Below are 22,521 nucleotides of genomic sequence, written 5' to 3' on the forward strand. Positions count from 1 at the left end.
CCACCAGTGGAACTGCCATAACATGGGAGTTGTCTGCTCCCTATACAGCGCACCAGTTAGCAACCTGGCAGCCGATCTTTGAATGGTCTGGAGCTTCCGAATTATTTTCAAGGGCATTCCCACGTAGACAGCGTTGCAGAAGTCCAGAAGGGCTGTAACTAGCGGGTGGCTAGGTTTAGTGTCTCAAAGTATGGGCACAGGTGGTGCACAAGTTTTAACTGTGTGGAGGCACTTCTGGTCACTGCTGACACCTTGGGTCAGCTGCAAGTCCAGGATCACCCCCAAGCTATAGACCTGTGTCTTCAGGGGGAATGAACCCCATCCAACACAGGCTGTAACCCTAAACCCAGTTCCACCTTCCAATTGACCAGGAATACCTCTGTCTGAGATGGAGCTCAGACTCTTTGAAAATGGCAATTAAGTTGAAGGGTTGCAAATATACTATACAGCAATGAAGGTATACTGTAAATTAAAAATTTTCCATGACATCATTTGTACCTCTACACTACAAGGTGTAGAATCAACGTCTAGACATCTACATGAATTAACCCTTGAAAGTATTCTACTCTACTGGATAAAGCGCTCTGGATCTGAACATAGGAGAGATGTATACAAAGCTTATGGTGTAATTTTAAATGAGTCAATGTCTACTGATTTTACCTTGCAGGATGTTTGGGAACAAATAATGGGTTGGCTTCACGTATGTCACACTGAACTCCTTAAAAGAAATGGAGAAGGAACAAAATTTAAAAAGTAGCTAACAGTACTTATTTTCTTTCGGACCAGGTGGCTCCTCGGCTGGAGAAGAGCCAGGGAGTGCAAAGGCTACCAAACGGCCATACACTGTCCACAGGGCATCCCATGAGGTAAGTTTCTAAGACCTGGAGAGATTTGGGTAGATCATTTTTAGTTACCACCAAATTGAGTTTCAAGACAATTTGGACATTTTTTAATGAAAAGCTATTTTTAAAAATACATTATAAAACACTGTAAGAAACATAAAACCCTGCTGGTTCGCTTCTCTAGTAAGTATTTAGAACTTGAGTTCTATTGAAAACCATAAATTGGAGTGCTCTGGTATTACTTTCCTTGAGAGATCTTTTTTTTAACATGGGTTACTATGGTAAAGAAACCAAATCTCCTCCTACACTGGATTTCCCATATCAACACACTGTATCACATTTTTCTAGAAGTTTAGAACAATCTGTGTAGGAGAAGAATCCATACGAAAACATGCAGAGAATACCCGTATTTACTGGAGTCTAATAAACTATCGAATCTAATGTGTACCTCAGGTTTCAAAACCCTGAAACCAAAAAAATGTATTTGCTGATGAATGTAACACACAGCGGCAAAAAGTGCACTCTTTGTCATTTGGGCAAAAAAAAAGTACGCATTACAGTGGCTGCATGCTAATAATTCCTACTTTAAAAACAAAAGTGTTAGAACATCAAAACTTTTAGCAATGGATAAGATAACCTTTGGGTGTATCTATGCTGTAGAATGAATCCACTTTAACTGCCCTGGCTCAGTGCTATAGGGTCATGGGGACTGCCAAAGATTGCTGATGTCTCACCAAACTACAAATCCCAGGATGGCATAGCAATTAAATTAGAGATGCCATCCCTCAAATAGAAGCTCCAGGTGCTCCTGAAGTAGCTCCCTCCTTTACTTTGGCTCAGCACTAAGATTACCATATTATGCAAATCTAATGCACACCCCAATTTTGGGAAGGTAATTTAGCCAAAAAAAGGTGAGCATTAGATTTGAGTAAATACAATATATTGTAGAAGAGGAAGTTGAGAAATTGTTGATGTGGTAGGCCGCCAAGTTTTTTCAAGGTGAACAGGATTTATTTGAGATGTTTTCAACAGGATTTTTCCTTTGGATTTCTCTGAAAGTGAGAGAGTATGACTTGCCCAGGGTTGCTCAGTGGGTTTCAATGGCTGAATACGGCTTTGGGTCCAGGTCACCTGGAGTCATGGAGTCCACAAAGTGGTATTTTATTATATTGAGCTATGCATTTTAGATCTACCTCATGTGTAGTTTGAGCTTAAATACTTATCCACATACAGAGTAGTGTCTCAAACAAAAAGAAATCATATTTGCCATTATCACTTATCAAGATCTTCAGTCTGTAGGATGAGCAGTGCTGCTTGACACCAGCACAGCTCCATACATATAGGCAAGGTAGACAGCAGCTGACTCCAGAATCCCTTATAAACAAAGGGATTTTATCTCTCATACCCACCAGCTACCCCTGGCATGTTTAAAAGATTTCTGTAAGGTTTACCACCAAAATGGAAGACTGGTGTGAGAGAGTCATGGAGTCCTACAGAGTCCTACAGTAGAGGAAGATGGCAGACATCATAACAACAGTCCTTTGTCACATCCCCCCAGGCATATGTGGAACTTCACGAACTGATCATGGACCAGAACAATGAGTGTCGCTGGCTGGAGGCATCTCACTGGATCAAACTAGAGGAGGACTTTGAGGAGCTGGGACATTGGGGTAGACCTCACCTCTCGTACCTGACTTTCCAAAGCCTTATGGAAGTGCGCCGGGCTTTCACCAAAGGTGAGGAAGAACTTCTGGGATTTCACTCCATTTCATTTTTAGGAATTCACCAGACCCCAAAACTGAACTAGCCATTTAGTTGAGCAGATGTTAAATTGCTTTTCCCCATAGTGATCCTACACTATCTCATTTGTTTATTCATTAATTATTTAAATATCATTTATGTATGTATGTATGTATGTATGTATTTATTTGCCACACTTGTACCCTGCCCTTCTCATGGGGATGAAGATTTTTTAAAAATATCTGAAAAGTTTTTCTGATACTCATCTTTTGCACCTTTTAAATATTAGCAACAGTGAGAAAACACTGGTATTCTCACATGCACACTGATGTTCCATCACTAATTCATCCAGCAACATTAAAATGTTTTCGAAAAATTGCCAAATTGCTATCTTTTTTTGCAAGTGTTTATTTTAAACTGAAAAATCAATCAAAAAATCAATCAAAAACTCACAACTCACCTAAATGTGATCAATTAATGCAAAAGGTATTATCGTTCTGTCAGTGATATCCATGACAGCACATGCTAAAAGATAAATCAGTCTTAAAGGTGTTACTAGATTTCTTTTTTAAACCCTCCCCTTTTTATGTTTCAACAAGGGATGTTGCTCAAAATCGTTACAATTTAATGATAAATGAACTTTAAGACTATTGGTGAAAATTGTGGTGATCCAGTGAATCACTGAATTAAATTTCAAATAAATTCTTGCCAACTTCTGCTTAGTGATGAATGATCTTGTCTGAGTTGCCACATGTTAGCTGATGGTTTCTTTTGTTGCATCTCTAGGAACTGTCCTTTTAGATTTGCCTGAAAAAAGTCTAGCTGGGATTGCCAACCAGGTGCTTGACCAAATGATCTACGAAGGACAGCTCAAGCCAGAAGACCGAGAAATGGTGTTGAGAACCCTTCTGCTCCAACACAGGTACTCATGTCATTAGCCTGATCTGACAGCTTGGTATCTTCCGTGCTGATAGTGCTTATAGAGAATCACAGGGCTGGAAGGAACACAAGGGCCATGTAGTCCAACCCTGCCTTCTTCAGAGTAAAGGTAACCCCTGCTTAGTTTATAAAAAGGGTGAGTTTGCAGGCAAGAAGGACCAGAAGCTCTAATCTCTCCCAGGTCAGATATATTCCACAGGTGGGACTAGTGAAAATTGGGGTAGGTGTAAGTCACCTACAAAAAGGAGAAAGGTGAGGAGCCAAGATGGGTGAAATCATAGAATCATAGAATCAAAGAGTTGGAAGAGACTTCATGGGCCATCCAGTCCAACCCCCTGCCAAGAAGCAGGAATATTGCATTCAAATCACCCCTGACAGATGGCCATCCAGCCTCTGTTTAAAAGCTTCCAAAGAAGGAGCTTCCACCACACTCTGAGGCAGAGAGTTCCACTGCAGAACGGCTCTCACAGTCAGGAAGTTCTTCTTCATGTTCAGATGGAATCTCCTTTCTTGTAGTTTGAAGCCATTGTTCCTTGTCCTAATCTCCATGGAAGCAGTAAACAAGCTTACTCCCTCCTCCCTGTGGCTTCCTCTCACATATTTATACATGGCTATCATATCTCCTCTCAGCCTTCTCTTCTTCAGGCTAAACATGCCCAGCTCCTTAAGCCGCTCCTCATAGGGCTTGTTCTCCAGACCCTTGATCATTTTAGTTGCCCTCCTCTGGACACATTCCAGCTTGTCAATATCTCTCTTGAATGGTGGTGGCCAGAAATGAGCCAAAGCACCAGACCAAATAGATCAGGGGTCCTCAAACTAAGGCCCGGGGGCCGGATGCGGCCCTCCAAGGTCATTTACCCGGCCCTCGCTCAGGGTCAACCTAAGTATGAAACTACTTGAAAGCACACAATAACAACAACAATCCTATCTCATCAGCCAAAAGCAGGCCCACACTTTCCATTGAAATACTAATAAGTTTATATTTGTTAAAATTGTTCTTAATTTTAATTATTGTATTATTATTTTTAAAAAGATTGCATTATAAATAAGATATGTGCAGTGTGCATAGGAATTCATTCGTATTTTTTTCGAATTATAATCTGGTCCACCAACAGTTTGAGGGACTGTGACCCGGCCCTCTGTTTAAAAAGTTTGTGGACCCCTGAAATAGATGATCCAAAAGAAAAAAATCCTTGTTTGCTTCCTCTGCTCACCAGCATTGGGGTTTAGTGTATTTTTTATATATTTATATCCCACTGATCTTACATTGTTGAAGATGAGGTACATAGTTGCCCGACTTTATCTTCATAACAATCTTGTGAAGTAGATGTTGTTGATACTAGCTGGCCTAAAGTCGCATTGCAATTTCTCAGTTCCCAATTATAATACTTTGGTAGTAGAAAGACAGAGGGGAACACTATTAATACAGTCTTGAAATTGTTAAGGAAATGTAGGATAAAATTTACGTTTGATTCATTAATCATTCATTTTAATGACACTTAATTTTTAGAAGTACTGCACATTTGACCTAACTCCTCCATTCAACTTTCCACTCAAACTACACTAATTCAGACACTTTGTTACAATTGTATGTTTACAATTAAGGATTTTATGAGGAAATGGTCAGGAAACGAACCTCCAAGAATTCATAAAATAATATAGAGAGTAGTGGAGTACCTATATGTCATCATATTCCCTATATACATACACCTTCCCATGCTTTCCTATCACTTCTTCCATATTTTCTTTTATCACCCAATTTCTCTTAAAGATGGACCTTTTTTTAACTTCAGAAAATAATGCTGTTTGCTAAATGTGCAATTTCAGAAGGAAGAAAAATAGTTAAGAACGACTTTTGAATATTCCTAACAGGAAGCAAATAAATAAATAAAATTATGGATTACTGCAGAGCTTGGAATTTTTTCTCTCTGACATGACACCCAAACCCATTGTAAACCCACCTTGTTCATGTTTTCCACATGCAAACAGTCATGTAGTGGCCAGTAGAAAATAAAGGACATCTGAAAATCTGATTTTATCCCTATAGCCAGATACATTACGATGACACCGTCCTCTAGAACAGCATTTTCAAAGTGTTGGACTTCCAAATGTTTTGTTTTCCAACTCCCATAATTCCCAGTTGTTGGCTAAGCTGTAGGTTGAAGTGCAAAACAATGAATGGGCCAACATTTTGGAATCACTGCTCTATAACCTTCAGAAGACTTCTTGGAAGTCTCTGAAAAAACCTTCACCCAGCTATAAGGACATAGCTAGATGCTGTGTTTGGCCAAGGTCCATTATTGGTGGGCTTCAAAGTGCTCTCTGGATGCAGGGTGAACTACAACTCCCACTGGATAGTTCAGTCTCCCCCAAAACCCTCCAGTATGTCTTTTTGGCCCTGGGGTTTCTGTGTGCCAACTTTGGCCCAGATCCATCATTGGTGTACTTCAGTGTCCTCTGGATGCAGGGTGAACTACAACTCCCACCCCCAAACCTACCACATACATACACCTAACACGGGAGTACAAAAATTACGAGTTTAGAAAGAGAAAAGACAGAAGACATGGTACTTGAGTAACTTTACAATGCAGAATCTTAGCCAATGTATTTATTGATTTTAATTATTTATTGTCTAAAGGCCTAGAGAATAGTCCTCTTATACTTTAACCACCTCTTTCCTCTCTCTTGTTGCTTCCCCTACATCTTTCTTCTCCAGCCACCCTGATGCATCCACTTCATTAAGCAATGTTTCCCCAGCACGGCTGCAGCGATCTGAAACCAAAGATGTAACACAGCCCCTTCTGGCAGAACATCAGCAAATTGAGATGAAGACCTTTCTTCCTGATCCAGAGCAGGTAAAGCAACTTTAGGCCTTTCGATTTAGGACATGGGAAGAAAACGTATTTTGTGAATATAGAGCTAGGAACTCTAAGACTAGAACCTGGACTGACCCATCTTAAGCCTAGGACTGATTTGTGTCTGGGTCTGATTTGAAGCCTCTTCAGGCACAAAAGGAACAAAAAGCAACAATTGTGACCTCAGTCAGAAATCACACACCTCATGATCATTCCAGATCCTGAGATTTCCAAACCCAAATCTGAGACTTATTAGAGATGGCCCCTAGTGATGTCACGAAACATTATGGACAAAGTCCCAAGCACAGTTGCTGATACATTATCATTCAAATATACAACCACGCTGCTTGAAATTATGGAAAAAATCTTAGGTGAAGGTCAATGTGATTTGAAATTATTCCATCTCACACAGTGGTCCCCAACCTTTTTTTGACCAGGGACCACTTGATCAGGACCCACTTTGACCAGGGTCCATTCTCCATCCTTTATATGAATCAGATTTTGGTAATCTTTAGATTCGGCTTGGTTATTTGGGGTGCTGATTCGGAAATTGCATTGGATAGAACACATCAGCTTTAGTTTCTGATACAGAACATATGCCCTCCAGTAGTCACCATCTGCTTGCCCACAGAAAACCATATTTAATAATCTAGAGCTGATGTGGTCTATCTAATGCAATTTTCTGAATCGGCACCCCAAATAACCCAAGGAACAGGCCTAAACACGAAGTCACCAAAGTGCCCCTGCTTCCAGGAGCCATATGGGACGGTTCTGCTCAGGGGGAAGGAGGAGGAGGAGAAGCAGCAGTCAGGAGGCTTGTTGTCATACCTTTCGTGCGTATTCAGACTCTCCCCTCCCAACACCCCTGTTCCCTCGATACTATAAGAGGGTTTTGCAAGACCAGTCGCTCTGATTGCAATGGTGTAGTAATGGTGAGGCTGCATACCATATTTTAGTTCTTGGGGACCACTGAGTTAGAGACTCAGGATAATTAACATCTAGACTATTTAGAAGATTAGCTAGAAGACTGATGGAGAGTAGAGTGGAAGGTGAAGTCAGCTACCACAATGAATGGGAGGTGAGGAAGAAGCTAAATATATAAATCCCCTGTAATGTTTTTGAAAGTTGTAGCAATAAATTAATTAAGACTTGCAAATTTAGCGAGCATTTCTTTTTCAAATTGCACTGGCTATCAATACATTCTGGCCTGATTTCAAGCTATTAGTGATGAGATTTAAAGTACTAAATGACACAGAACCTTCATATTTGAACATCCGTTCCCATATATGCCTACCTGAGGTCTGCTAGAGGGCATACCCAGGCCCGTAGCCAGGATTTCGATTCGGGGCGGGGGGCTGAGTTTTTTAAGGGGGGGTTTCGTGGCGGGGGGGTGAGTTTTGGGGGGGGGGCTGAGTCTGAGTGACTCAGCAAACCTTTTGTATCATTACCCCAATAGCCCCATGCATATGGGATATATTGAGTATGATGATCAGATCATGATATGAATAAACATAACAGTTTAAATAATGCACCAGTAAGGGCTTTTCGCAAACCACCATGAGAATTTCGGGGGGGGGGCTGAAGCCCCTCAAGCCCCCCCCCCCCCCGGCTACATGCCTGGGCATACCCCATGTGTTCTGCAAGTGGGCATAATATACTGTAGGAGGCTGTTGGGAAGGCCTTTTTTACTGTGGCACCGCACTTTTGTGTGATCGGAACCAATGCCAGCTTCACTCTGGCGAGAGAATGAAAAAATAATTTTAAAAAACCCCTTGATTTTAGCATTTATCCAGAAATTAAAAACAATGTACAGACACATGGTTTTTAATTTTAAAATTTCTTTAAAACAGATCATGCCCATATTCAGAAGGACGTCCCATTGAGTAGAGCTGGATTTAACCATCCAGTATATGTTTTGGATTACAGCCTAAGTCTACAATGTTTGCCCTGCTTTTATGTAGGGAGATCCAAAATATTTAATCTGAGAGTAGAATTCTGTTCCAATTTTCAGTGCTCTGTTTTGTAAAATTAAGAAGGTGTTTATTACAGATTTTTTTCCTAGAGAACACATTAAAAGTGTCTGAAGCAACAATAGGGATGTTTTCATCTCTAAAAGTTTTTGTATTGATAATTCAAGTGACACTTGCCAGCATAGCCAGTAGTGAAGAATCCAATCCAACAACAGCTGTTGGACCAGATTAATCTCACCCTACCAAATTGTTAAACGTTATTATTCAGCAAATAAAAATTAAGAATCCTTTCACAGATTTTCATTTTTTTTTTAAGTAGTAAGCAGAGAACAACCCCTTGAATGATCCTTGACTGCCCTCCATAGCATTTTCCTATTAATTTTCTTGTTTTAGGGTGAGCCGAGTAGCACTGCTTTTAAGAAGCCACTTTCAGAGAAGATTTCCCCTGATGCAGAAGCCACACTGGTTTTGGTTGGTAAGTAGTATGTAAAATGTCTGTGCAAAATGGAACTTGTTGTGTGGGAGGGGGCAACTGGGAGGTCAGAGGGCTGGAATCCAGCATTGTCTCTGCTCTTGCAAAATATATTCTATATATCAAATATTTTATCCCATTCCCCCAATAGACTCCAAACATCCTCTGAGGGACATGTGAACATTCTTATCATGTTTTTATTTATTTGTTTGTTTGTTTATTTATAGTATTTATATTCCATCCTTCTCACCTTGCAGACGACTCAGGGCAGATTACAATGCACATTCAATGCCATTAGACATACAACATATATAGACAGATTCAGAGGCCATTTAACATTCCAGCTTTCCAGCTTCATGAGGGTATGATCAATTCTGGCCACAGGGGAAGCTGCCACTTCACTGTCCACTGGTGACACCAAGTCCTTGATGGAGTACTTCCTCATTCTTACGCATGCTGCTGGAAGGTTTTATGGTTTCATAAATTAACTGAATTAGCCTCCCTGAATAAAGTAGTACCAAAATTTCCTACTTGACAGATGCATAGGACAACAGTAAGCTAGGCTATTAATGGTCAGGAGCTCACTCTGACCCAGGCTGGCTTTGAACTCATGACCTCTCAGTCAGTAGTGATTTAACACAGCTGGCTACTAACTAGCTGCGCCACAGCCTGGTCATTCCTGGCCCATTAGAGGACATTTTTGAGCATTTTGAGCAGTCCAAGGTACTCCGAATATGGTAGACAAGCCCTCCACATCCCTAGAGGTAATTTTGAAGCATGTTACAGCAAAAAATAATGTTGGAGGAAGACTTATCTTTATTTTTAATTGCCTTTTCTTTTTCTCATTTAAAGGTGAACAGGGCCAAATCTAACATTTCAAAATGGTTAGGCAGATGTAAAATGTATGTCCAGATGAGTCTGGACCATTTTAACATTTGAGGTGGAAATCATCAAAAGATTCTCTCCATATGCTGCCAGATTGACAAACCGATAGACAGACAGATAGATAAGCAGGCAGGTAGGCAGGCAGATAGAAATTTCCCACAATTTATCAGATTTGTTGTCTCACACGTCTATAGTTATATCTGATTATTCTGCACCACAACGGGATTTCCATCCTTCTACGAGTAATAGGCTAATCACACAAGATTTTGTCCCTCTATTGCATGTGCTTCTGGCAAGGGAAGAGCTGTGCTTTGCTTCTCTATCTGGCTTGTCAAAACTTGATTGCCAACTTTGCTCACTTTTGCTATCTCTCGTTTTCTTCCCTTTTGCCCATTCTCTTCCATCCCTTTGCTTCTGCTTGGATCCATTCCCTTCCTGCCCGTGGTCTGCCTTTCTCATTCTCTTTGTGCCAAGGCTCCTAAATGATGCCCCATACCCATCCATCCTCCCTTCAGGCTGTGCCACCTTCCTGGAGCGCCCAACTTTGGCCTTTGTACGCTTGAAAGATGCTGTGGAGCTGGACTCTGTCCTGGAGGTCCCTGTGCCTGTCAGGTTCCTCTTTGTGGTTCTGGGCCCGGATTCCCCTCATACCAGCTACCATGAGATTGGGAGAGCCATCTCTACAATGATGTCTGAAAGGGTAAGTAGGAATCTCTCATCACATCAAGTTGTGTGAAGATGGGAACTATGGAACCCTTGAAAGCAATTTGAAGAGAGATTGCCATGAGTGTGACAGTTAGCTAAGAACACACTTGAATTGGGCCACAAAGAGGAACTGGGCTCAGATAGACAGCGGGAGGGCCCTTATACACTGCCATATAATCCAAATTACCTGCTTTGAACTGGGTTAAAGCACTGAGCTGCTGAGCTTGTTGACCGAAAGGTCACAGGTTCGATTCCGGGGAGCGGCGTGAGCTTCCTCTGTCATGCCTAGCTTCTACCAACCTGGCAGTCCGAAACATGCAAATGTGAGTAGATCAATAGATACCGTTCCGGTGGGAAGGTATCAGCGCTCCATGCAATCATGCCGGCAACATGACCTTGGAGGTGTCTATGGACAACGCCAGCTCTTCGGCTTAGAAATGGAGATTAGCACCACACTCTAGAGTCAGACATGACTGGACTTAATGTCAAGGGACAACCTTTACCTTACCTTTTACACTGCCAAATAATCCAATTCAATTTGGATTTTATATGGCAGTGTAGGTGTGACCTTGGAGAGAAGATAAATAGATAGATAAATCCAACTGTCTGAGTCTGAAAGCAGAAAAGACAATCAAGTTTTCTTGCTAGTAGAATATTTAGTAGCAAAGGTTAATTTGGTACAAGGATGAAAGTAATTCTTAATTTATCATTTATTTTAGGATGGAGAACTTATATAAGGCCTCATAGCATGTTAGGTTTGAAAACAGCCTCTGATTGGTTTAGACGAGTGGCAATTTAAAAGCCAATTTGACTGTTTTCAATAGGAGACTTTTAAAACCCTTTGTTGGTGGTGGTGTTGTGTGTGAGAGACAGACAGACATGCAGACAAGCAGTCAGAACAGATGTCTGAGAAGTGTGTAGTTTTGCATGTATCCACCACTAGTGTGCAACACCCAAATAACTAGTATGCAACACCCAAATTCAGATAAAAACAAAAGAGAAAAAAAGCTCAAATATTTCAGCCATTTCCTCGCAATTGTATCTGGGATTTTTTTATACTTCTTCTAAATAAAACAAACATCCCAGTGACTTGTGCTGAGGAGATTTTGCTGCCTTGGAAATTATTTTTAACCCAGAACTGGAAATAAGAGAAGAGCCCCCATTTTGTAAGCCACACCAAGGCATTTTTGCTACTAGTTAGTTCAAGTGTGAGAAATCTTTGACCCCATTTTGGATGATAAATTCCATAATGTTTTATTTGTGGACTCAATAAGGAGGCGGTTTGGAATTCAAAATATCTGGGAGACTAATTGTTCCCCACTCTGAGTTAGTTTTTTTTTCTTTTTTAAAAAAAAATCACTCCATTTTCTTTGGGTAGGTGTTTCGCAATGATTCCTACTTGGCTGAGGGAAGGACAGACCTTGTGAAAAGCATGGAGACGTTCCTGGACTGTTGCATTGTCCTGCCTCCTAGTGACATCCAAAGTGAAAAACTCCTCAAGACATTGCTGCCAGTGCAGAAGGAGCTCCTACGGAAGAGGTACCAGCCAATGGAGAAGAAGGTGTCACCAGAGACTGAGCTCTTGAAAGACTTAGGTATGGCCCAATATATGAAACACAAGAAAGTTTGAAGTTCTCACAACCTTTGAAGATGCTTGCCATAGATGCAGGTGAAACATCAGGAGAAAATGCTTCTAGAACATAGCCCAAAAACTTACAACAACCCACAAGAAAGTTTGCCTGCTGGCTTTCAGACTTCAAAACATGGAGGGGAGCCATAGTGAATTGCTTTTAGGAGATAGTAGGGTTGAAAAGTGCCTGAAAGCTATTAGCTGTCACCTAGACGCTCTACTCTCTCATTCTAAACACACGAGAATACGAGGAGCCCAGGTTGTTGTAACTGTGCCACTGAAACACAGTCATAAGCATTGGGTGATGCAATTCAGCAACATGGCTAAGCATGCAAGATGTGTCCAGATACCTTCACAGCACAGCATGAAGGAGAATAACTGGGGGCAAGCTAGGAAGAGGTATAAATGGGAAAACAAGATTTCCATCAGTCAGATAATGGAACATCAGTACTTTGTTTGGTTTTGCTCCTACCTTTGCAGGAGACAGTTGGGCAAAATAAGTAAACGTACAGATATGCATGGTTTAGAAAGTTCCTATAAAAATGAAATGTGGATTAGACACAACCCTGATGAGAAAGTGTTTTGTACATGTGTATGTACATGCACATACACCAGTTTGCGATTACTTTGTATATTTTGCAAACAGACTGAGCTTTGATTCATATTAAACCCAGACAGCAGTGACAGCTGGTAGCATCCAATGTCGATGAGATGGTGAATTTGCTCCAGGTTTTAGACCATTATAGGATCTATTCAAGGTGTTCAACCATACCTCAAAAATAGGTTCTGCCTAATTAAAGTTCAGACTGAAAGTCAGACATTTGCCACCTCCACTGTATGATAACCAATCACTACAGGCAACTCTGCAACCATTACAGAGCTGATGCATCCTTGGCTAATTGCTGGGCCCTCATACTCAGGGTGGAGGCTTCTATTTATGTCTGTGTTGCCACCCTCATTTTTTTCCTGATCTGGCACTATGGGCAACTCTAGGCAATTTGGTCTAGCCATAGTTTAAATCCTCAAGGCTATCCAAATCTTCCCAAGAAAACCTCTATGGTAGGTTCATCTTAGGGTTGCTGTAAATAATAAATGACTTGAAGAAACTCAACAACAAAGCATCACTCTGGGGTACTGTGAGAAAGTACCTATGGTCTAGGCCCAGACACCTCAGGTCTCCTCAACTCTGGAGCCAACCATGGGCCAATATTCCTGTATTTTAAAGCTATCCTACATGATTTTGAAGAAAGAAGCTCCAAAGAGCTTCATCATAGCCTGGACCTACACTGCCTTATATCCTAATATCTGATCTCAGAATATCTGCTTTGAACTGAATTATATGAGTCTGCACTGACAGATAATCTGGGATAAGCAAATAATCTGGGATCAGATCCTGGAATGTAGGGCTGTGTAGATCCAGTCTAAGAACAAGGCTTGTATCTTGTGAGGTCCTCTTTTGAAAACCAACCTTCCTTCACCTGGTCTTTTCATTGTCTGTTCTTCTGTCTCAAACAGAGAAAGAACTGAAAGCCCATGCCCTGAAAGGAGGTGATGATGATGATGATGATGACCCTTTGCGTAGGACCAAGAGACCTTTTGGGGGACTGGTGAGGGACATAAAACGCCGATACCCCAAGTATCTTAGTGACATCAAGGATGCCCTTAATGCCCAGTGTCTGGCTGCAGTCATCTTCATCTACTTTGCTGCCCTTTCTCCTGCCATTACTTTTGGGGGCCTTCTGGGTAAGAGATTATTCCCTTTCTATGATGGAATTCTACCTACTTACGACCACTCTTATCAGGTTATCTCTCTTACATACTGATTTTTGTACTGCAAGACCTGTTTGCCTGCAAGAACAGTGAAACAAAGGAAGTAATATGTGTATCACGGTAGTTCACTATCTCCTTTGCATATGGGTCCCAGAGATAAGGTCCTGGCCCTGAAACTTGAGGCTCGACACAATGTATTGTCAAGTGAAAGAGGAGAAATCTCACCTCAAGAATGCAGACACATGCCTTAAAAATATGTGTTGGTTAGATTGGTTTCTGGGTATTTCAAGAATGCCATTATCTTTCCCCTATCATTTCCAGTTTCTGAGATACAGAGTATACAGAGTATATCAGCTGCTCACCCATAAAATTTTATTTATTTATTTATTTCACGCATTTCTACCCCGCCCTTCTCAACCCCCGAGGGGGGACTCAGGGCGGCTTACAAAAGGCACAATTCGATGCCAACACAACAATAAGATAAAAACATATATCAACAGCAATTATAAAACAATTAAACTATCAATTCTACATCATCAATCAATAAAACCAATCTAATGCTCAACGTTCGCCAGCTCAGAATCCGTAAATTCATTCCACATTGTCAAATCCTAACAATTCTAGTCATCATTGTCCTTTATCTATCTGCCAGATTACCCAAAGGCCTGGTCCCATATCTATGTTTTTAGTTTCCTTCTAAAAGAGAGAAGGGATGTCGATGACCTAATTTCCCCGGGAAGTGAATTCCACGGGCGAGGGGCCACCACCGAGAAGGCCCTGCTCCTCGTCCCCACCAATCTCACTTGTGATAGAGGTGGGGCCGAGAGCAGGGTCTCCCCAGAAAATCTTAAACTCCGAGGTGGGACATAGAAGGAGATGCGTTTGGACAAATATGCTGGGCTGGAACCATATAGGGTTTTGTAGGTCAAAACCAGCACTTTGAATTGTGCTCGGAACTGGATCGGCAGCCAGTGGAGCTGACATAACAGAGGGGTGGTATGCTCCCTGTATGACGCTCCGGTGAGTAATCTGGCTGCCGCCCGCTGGACTAATTGAAGTTTCCGAACAGTCTTCAAAGGCAACCCCATGTAGAGTGCGTTGCAGTAATCTATTCGGGATGTAACAAGTCGTGGACCACTGTGGCCAGATCTGGCGCACAAGTTTTAAAACATCATGATAACCATATCTAAGCAACTACAGCTGATATACTCTGTATCCAATACAATTTTCTGAATCAGCACCCCAAAGAATTCCAGGAACAGGCTAAAAAACAAACCACCCATTTGTTTTTTGTTGGGCTGTGTAGTTAATATATCATGCTTAATGACATTATGATGAACTGCTCTTTGCAACATCACTCTTGTAATATATCAGGGCTTATCTCCTGTTAACATTGCTAGCGATCATTCCTAAGTCTCAGGTTTTGACCTCAAAAGCTCAGGGCCCAGGATGGTTGTTGACCTGGTACTCCTTTCCTAGTAGTCATGTTTGTTTACAGGCATAAGGTTTTTCAACTCAGAAATGAGAAGCTGTTTCACAATGATGCTCCTGGGATCTCTGAGTTTTTCAAGAGAGAAAAGGAAAGTCCTAGCCTCAATCTTTTGAGCAAGCTGAAGAAGACAACTATAAGGAATAGGAACTGTTTAAAAGGACAGCATAGCACATCTTTCCTGTTAATACCTGTTGCTCTTTCCAGATGAGAAGACTAACAGCATGATGGGAGTATCTGAGCTTCTTCTCTCCACTTCAGTCCAAAGCGTAATGTTCTGTTTGCTTGGAGCTCAGCCTTTGCTTGTGCTTGGATTTTCTGGTCCCCTTTTGGTCTTTGAAGAAGCCTTTTATAAGGTAAGCATCGTGTTATAAAATCCTTGATAAAATGTTTACATCCCAGTTGAATGATGGCCTGTTTCCTGTGTTGAAGAAGACATGAAATTGCTATCTAGTACCATTTGTCTTGCCCACACCATCATTCATTTATTACATATAGCAGGGGTCCTCAAACTTTTTAAACCGGGGGCCAGTTCACTGTACCTCAGACTGTTAGAGGGCCAAACTATAGTTTTTTAAAAAAAAATCAATAAAAAATGCCTATGCACATTGCACATATCTTATTTTGCTGTGTGGAAGGGCCCTTAGAGGGGGTTCTTTCTAGCCCTCTTTAGGCAGTAATTCCAGGAGCAGAGAATGGGAAATTTTTCTATTTCTAGTCTGAACAAAATCTGGCTACCAGTATTAAAAAAAACTCTAAAATTATAACTGTAAATAAAGAACAACACTCAAACACAGGGGAACTCCATACAAGAAACAATCAGGGCCAGCTAATCACCTCTCAACAAAGGATTCTCCCTAAAAACTGTCAGGCTATGAAATGGTAATCAAGGCGGCCAATTGAAACATTCATACCGAACTCCAACAGACAAGAGTTCTTTCTCCCACCCTGGATCTTCCACAATTTTCCTAGTTAAAGGTTTTCCTCTGACATGAAGTCCAGTCGTGTCTGAGTCTGGGGTGTGGTGCTCATCTGCATTTCTAAGTCGAAGAGCCAGCGTTGTCCATAGACACCTCCAAGGTCATGTGGCTGGCATGACTGCATGGAGCGCCAGGGCCCAATGGGCAGCGTGAACCTGCCAAGGGAGAAGCAGCATCGCACGGCCTACACTTGCGTAAAGCACCTCGTAAGGTGCTTTACGCAAGAGTAGGCCACGTGGAGCAGCCGCCCTTGGCTGGCTCACGCCGCCCATCGGGCCTGACGGAAAGCGTGAGCCAGCCAAGGGAGGGGCACTATGTGTGTGGGGGGGGGTACTCCTCCTCCACGGGCCAGATATGTGCCCTTGGCGGGCCAGAAGTGGCCCACGGGCCATAGTTTGAGGACCCCTGACATATAGCAACGTGATGGCTACTGACTTAGATAGATTTCAAAAAAGGATAAACAACACTGAAAGTGCTAGAAGATCAATATAATATGGAGCCTCTAGCTTCACTTGCAGGATATCTCTTATTACCAGATGCTTGAGAACAACTGAGATTATTCTTATCCCCATTGTGAGATTCTCAATGCTTTTATTAGACCACTCTGGGAGATAAAAGGGTGTCTTAGCCAGATATTGATGCAAAAAATGATTCTTATCTAATTGGGCATCGATCAACATCAAATATTTTCAAGTGAGCAGCTACAATGTCCATTATCCTTAACAGCACGACTATAAACCACACTGGGTTGGGGATGATAAGGAGTGTACTCCCAGACATCTGGAAAACAGCAAGCTGAAGACAAGTGTAAGGGATAGAAATTGTAATATATATATATATATATATATATATATATATATATAGCATAGCATATCAACATTGTAAATATCCCATCAGATACTAAATTATGGGCTTTTGTGATCCAAAGCCAGTGGAATAAAGAGCAGACTAAAGAAGAAAATGGGTATCAAAAAGGGATTGATATACAAAATAATAATAGAGATTAAAGGGGGGGGGGGAGAAAAGGGATACAAACAAGGGAACTATGGAAGGAAGAATTGGGAATAAAAATAGGGGGGGAAATTGGGAAAAATTATGGACATCAAGACACCTCAATAATTTATCAATTAGAACAGGAGTCCTCAAACTAAGGCCCGAGGGCTGGATATGGCTCTCCAAGATCATTTACTCGGCCCTCACTCAGGGTCAACATAAGTCTGAAATGACTTGAAAGCACACAACAACAACAACAGCAGCAACAACAGCAACAACAGCAACAACAGCAACAACAACAACAATCCTATCTCATCAGCCAAAAGCAGACCCACACTTCCCATTGAAATACTAATACGTTTATATTTGTTAAAAATGTTCTTCATTTTAATCATTGTATTGTTTTTAAGTGGGTTTTTTTTTTTTGCATTACAAATAAGATACGTGCAGTGTGCATAGGAATTCATTCATGGTTTTTTTTAATTATAATCCGGCATTCCAACAATTTGAGGGATTGTGACCTGACCCTCTGTTTAAAAAGTTTGAGGACCCCTGAATTAGAATAAAAGAAAACTACTACAAGATCGTATGGAAATGGTACCTGACTTCAATAAAGATACACTATATGGACAAGAGCTGTTGAGAAAAATGTTGGAGGGGTTGCCAAGAAAGGGGAACATATATTCATATTTGGTGGCAATGCAAATATGTACAGAATTTTGGGGAAAAGTTATAGTAGTGATAAAAAGTAGTATAAAGAAAAAATAATATAAATCCGGCAACTATACTGTTATCAATTTATAATACAGATGTATGGAATGAAAATGAAAATAATTTTATAATGATGTTGTGAACAGCCGCAAGGCTACTATAGCAAAAAAATTGGAAGGAAGAGGTGGAAATTAAGATACAAGAATGGTATAAGGAAATTTGGAAATTAGCAATAAATGATAAATTAACATGTGATCTAAAAGTTTAAAAAAGCCTAAGGAAGAATAATGATTTTGAAAGTATATGGAAAATTTTTGCCAAAGAAACATTTAAAAAAGAAGATGGGAACCAACCCCCACCAGAAGAAATGAGGTTCTGGTGGGACCATAAAGAAAAGAAGATGGGGAGCACAACATGAAGCATAATGGGGGAAAGGAAAATAAAAAATTATATGACTTGTGGGGATTTTTTTTTTGTAACAAAACAAATAGCAATGTAATTTTAAAAAAGAAAAAGGGAACCATAACATGCACCATAATGTTGCCTCATAAATAAACATAGAATCATAGAATCATAGAATCAAAGAGTTGGAAGAGACCTCATGGGCCATCCAGTCCAACCCCCCGCCAAGAAGCAGGAACACTGCATTCAAATCACCCCTGACAAATGGCCATCCAGCCTCTGCTTAAAAGCTTCCAAAGAAGGAGCCTCCACCACACTCCGGGGCAGAGAGTTCCACTGCTGAACGGCTCTCACAGTCAGGAAGTTCTTCCTCATGTTCAGATGGAATCTCCTCTCTTGTAGTTTGAAGCCATGGTTCCGCGTCCTAGTCTCCAAGGAAGCAGAAAACAAGCTTGCTCCCTCCTCCCTGTGGCTTCCTCTCACATATTTATACATGGCTATCATATCTCCTCTCAGCCTTCTCTTCTTCAGGCTAAACATGCCCAGTTCCCTAAGCTGCTCCTCATAGGGCTTGTTCTCCAGACCCTTGATCATTTTAGTCGCCCTCCTCTGGACACATTCCAGCTTGTCAATATCTCTCTTGAATTGTGGTGCCCAGAATTGGACACAGTATTCCAGATGTGGTCTAACCAAAGCAGAATAGAGGGGTAGCATTACTTCCTTAGATCTAGACACTATGCTCCTATTGATGCAGGCCAAAATCCCATTGGCTTTTTTTGCCGCCACATCACATTGTTGGCTCATGTTTAACTTGTTGTCCACGAGGACTCCAAGATCTTTTTCACACGTACTGCTCTCGAGCCAGGCGTCCCCCATTCTGTATCTTTGCATTTCATTTTTTCTGCCAAAGTGGAGTATCTTGCATTTGTCACTGTTGAACTTCATTTTGTTAGTTTTGGCCCATCTCTCTAATCTGTCAAGATCGTTTTGAATTCTGCTCCTGTCCTCTGGACTATTGGCTATCCCTCCCAATTTGGTGTCGTCTGCAAACTTGATGATCATGCCTTCTAGCCCTTCATCTAAGTCATTAATAAAGATGTTGAACAGGACCGGGCCCAGGATATTTTGGTGATTAAATAAAATTTGCCATAAAAAAGCCTGTGGAATATATATTGTTGTTATGTGCCTTCAAGTTGACTGCAGAGTTTCCTTGACAAAATTAATCAGAGGGAGTTGTCATTGTGTTTTTCTAAAGCTCAGAGAAGGTGACTTCGCCAGTGTGGGTGATTGGGGATTTAAACCCAAATCTAGTCCTAGTCCAAGATTCAAAGAACTATACCACATATATAGACAAATATATTATTTAAAAAGTTTCTTTAGAGGAGCAAGCCTGAAGATCCAACATGGTTTCTTTAGAGGAGCAAGCCTGAAGATCCAACATGGTTGATACAGTTGTTTAGTTCCAAAGGAAGTGGAAGTCAGGAAAAGTAGTCTTCATTGCTCATTGCAGGGAAAAGCAAGAACTGCCAGTTTCACTAGCTTCTGTATTTTTCTCTACCTTTCTCCCTTTATTTCTTTACTTAGTTTTGCAAAGATAGTGGGTATGAATATATCGTGGGAAGAGTCTGGATTGGCTATTGGCTCATAATCCTGGTGGTGATCATAGTGGCTTGCGAGGGCAGCTTCCTGGTGCGCTTCATCTCCCGTTACACCCAGGAGATCTTCTCCTTCCTAATCTCTCTCATCTTCATTGTGGAGACTTTCGTCAAACTTATCAAGGTAGTATGTTTGTTTTTTTTTAAAAAAAATGGTTATGATATCTGCTTCTTGCTCATTGTCTTGATTGTAGGTCAGCAGGCAGCAGAAGCACAGAACAACATGACAGTCTTTGTATTGGGAAATTTGTAAATGTTTAGGTGGCTCAATAGATTAAAATGTCAATTTAAGCCAAATTCTATTACTGAGCAGTTGGAGAGGATGACATTCTCGATGCCATGTTTTTTCAGACCCATATAACAAATTATTTATTTATTTACAGTATTTATATTCCGCCCTTCTCACCCTGCAGGGGATTCAGGGCGGATTACAATGTATGTATACATGGCAAACATTCAATGCCATAGACACACAACATATATAGACAGACACACAGAGGCTATTTAACATGTCAGCTTTTTCATGAGGATATTCTGGCCACCAGGGGAGCTGTCGCTTCACCGTCCATTTGTGACACTGATGAATTACTTCCTCATTCTTTGCATGCTTGCTGGAGATTTTTATGGTGTCGTAAGTTAGCCTCCCCACATAAGTGGTACCTAAATTTCCTACTTGACAGATGCAACTGTTTTTCGGGCTGCAAAGATCAACAGCAAGCTACACAAATTGGTTGGAAGCTCACTCCGATCCGGGCTGGCTTCGAACTCATGACCTTTTGGTCAGTAGTGATCTTAATGCAGCTGACTCCCAGCCAGCTGTGCCACAGTCCCGATAAATGTAATTCTAAGCTTGTTTGGGAACCTTACCACTGGTTGTTTTTTTTTCCACCCGATAAAAAAATCAAGTTGGAGAAATGTAAAGTTTTGACTAAGGTCACCCTCTAAGTCTATGAGTGAATTTAAATAATAATAATAATAATAATAATAATAATAATAACACTTTATTTGTACCCCGCTACCATCTCCCCAAGGGACTCGGTGTGGCTTACATGAGGCCAAACAGGAATATAACAATACAAGCAATAATAACAGTACAAGCAAATTAAATAAAACATAGACAAAAAAAATATACAACATTATCAATAAGACAATGCACAATTAAAACAGTGGGAAGGCCAAATGTAAAATTAAAATTGGAAGTAATGCTGAGACATGGACGAGAAGGTGATAGTGGCGTTTGTGGAAGGGCATACGAGCAGACCTAAAAAATGTAAAGTGCTTTGGAGGACAAGGTGCTATGGAATCAATTATGCCGGGAAGGCACACTGGAACAACCACGTCTTCAAGCTCCTCCTAAAGACGGCCAAAGTTGGGGCCTGTCTGATGTCTTTAGGGAGTGAGTTCCAGAGTCGAGGGGCCACCACCGAAAAGGCCCCCTCTCTTGTCCCCACCAATCACGCCTGCGATGCTGGTGGGATCGAGAGCAGGGCCTCTCCAGATGATCGTTATCGAATAGATAAAGAAAGATATTTGCTAAAGTTCAAGTGACTGGCTGAGGCATCACTGTGTCCTTTGTCTCACCTTATGAAACAGCTACTTGCCTGTATAACTTTGAACACTATTACTCACATTACATCTATTATAGGATTCCTTCTTTCTGAATTGTTTTGGGTAGCTGTGCCTCCCACTCCCACGTTTAGGAAGCTGGATTTTCAAGATATGGTTACCATAGAAACTAAAGAGCAAAAGAAAAAAGGAAATGAAAGATGCAGAAAGAAAGGGGCATGAATCATTTATTTCAAAATGATCATTTCAGTTTCGAACTAGATGTTAATTAAAATATATTTACCCTATTATGTGAACCTGTTTCCCCTCCCACAAGAGGATTCCCTCAGATATGTGTCTAAGCAATTAGAGTTGCAAATTAAATCAATATTTTACTGCCAGTGACAAAACACAAAACAAAGCATGCCGAAGGCAAAATAGATAGGGAAGGAAAAGAATGCGCTACAACAAACAGATGTCATTCTACTAAATAGGGGAGCGATTCTGCATCCAATGTGTGAAATATATTGTATAGTTTGGCCTGACTTGGAGAATTTGATTGGGATAAAGTAAATAATGCAGTACAGCTGAAAAAAAAAAAGGCTTTGGGAAGCAAATGTTTAAGGGACAAGGAGCAGAAAGTCCAGACGAACTCATAAACATTAATACGTTGTGATTGTGGTATACTAAGAAGAGAAACCATTAGATTTATGCATAAGACTCATAACGATGTGTATCTCTAGTATTTCTTTATCTACTAAAAATGCATATCCCAAACAATGGGGGGAAGGTTTCAGCTGCTACCAAATCAACTGCATCTTTCAAATATTTTCTACAAAATTATGTGAGATAATGAAATTGTTTGTTTCCACTCATTCAAGTATCCTGGGCTTGAAGATATTTTTTTTTAATCCAATAATCAAATCTTGATCTTTCTA

At 40.9% G+C, this 22,521-nt stretch overlaps 1 protein-coding gene across 3 annotated transcripts in view; it reads left to right on the forward strand.

The window, feature by feature from the left end:
• SLC4A1 (solute carrier family 4 member 1 (Diego blood group)) overlaps window positions 1-22,521 on the forward strand; it is a 49,835-nt gene that overhangs the window by 17,915 nt on the left and 9,399 nt on the right. For all 3 annotated transcript variants that reach the window (XM_060781126.2, XM_060781128.2, XM_060781129.2), the window contains 10 exons: window positions 787-866; window positions 2,401-2,578; window positions 3,369-3,504; window positions 6,238-6,376; window positions 8,740-8,821; window positions 10,219-10,403; window positions 11,787-12,003; window positions 13,554-13,781; window positions 15,505-15,653; window positions 19,968-20,162. In XM_060781126.2, the coding sequence (XP_060637109.2) occupies window positions 787-866; window positions 2,401-2,578; window positions 3,369-3,504; window positions 6,238-6,376; window positions 8,740-8,821; window positions 10,219-10,403; window positions 11,787-12,003; window positions 13,554-13,781; window positions 15,505-15,653; window positions 19,968-20,162 (1,589 nt within the window). The remainder of the gene's footprint in view (window positions 1-786; window positions 867-2,400; window positions 2,579-3,368; window positions 3,505-6,237; window positions 6,377-8,739; window positions 8,822-10,218; window positions 10,404-11,786; window positions 12,004-13,553; window positions 13,782-15,504; window positions 15,654-19,967; window positions 20,163-22,521) is intronic.

Source organism: Anolis sagrei, chromosome 6 (genome assembly GCF_037176765.1).
Source record: "Anolis sagrei isolate rAnoSag1 chromosome 6, rAnoSag1.mat, whole genome shotgun sequence".
NCBI classification, from domain to species: Eukaryota; Metazoa; Chordata; class Lepidosauria; order Squamata; family Dactyloidae; genus Anolis; species Anolis sagrei.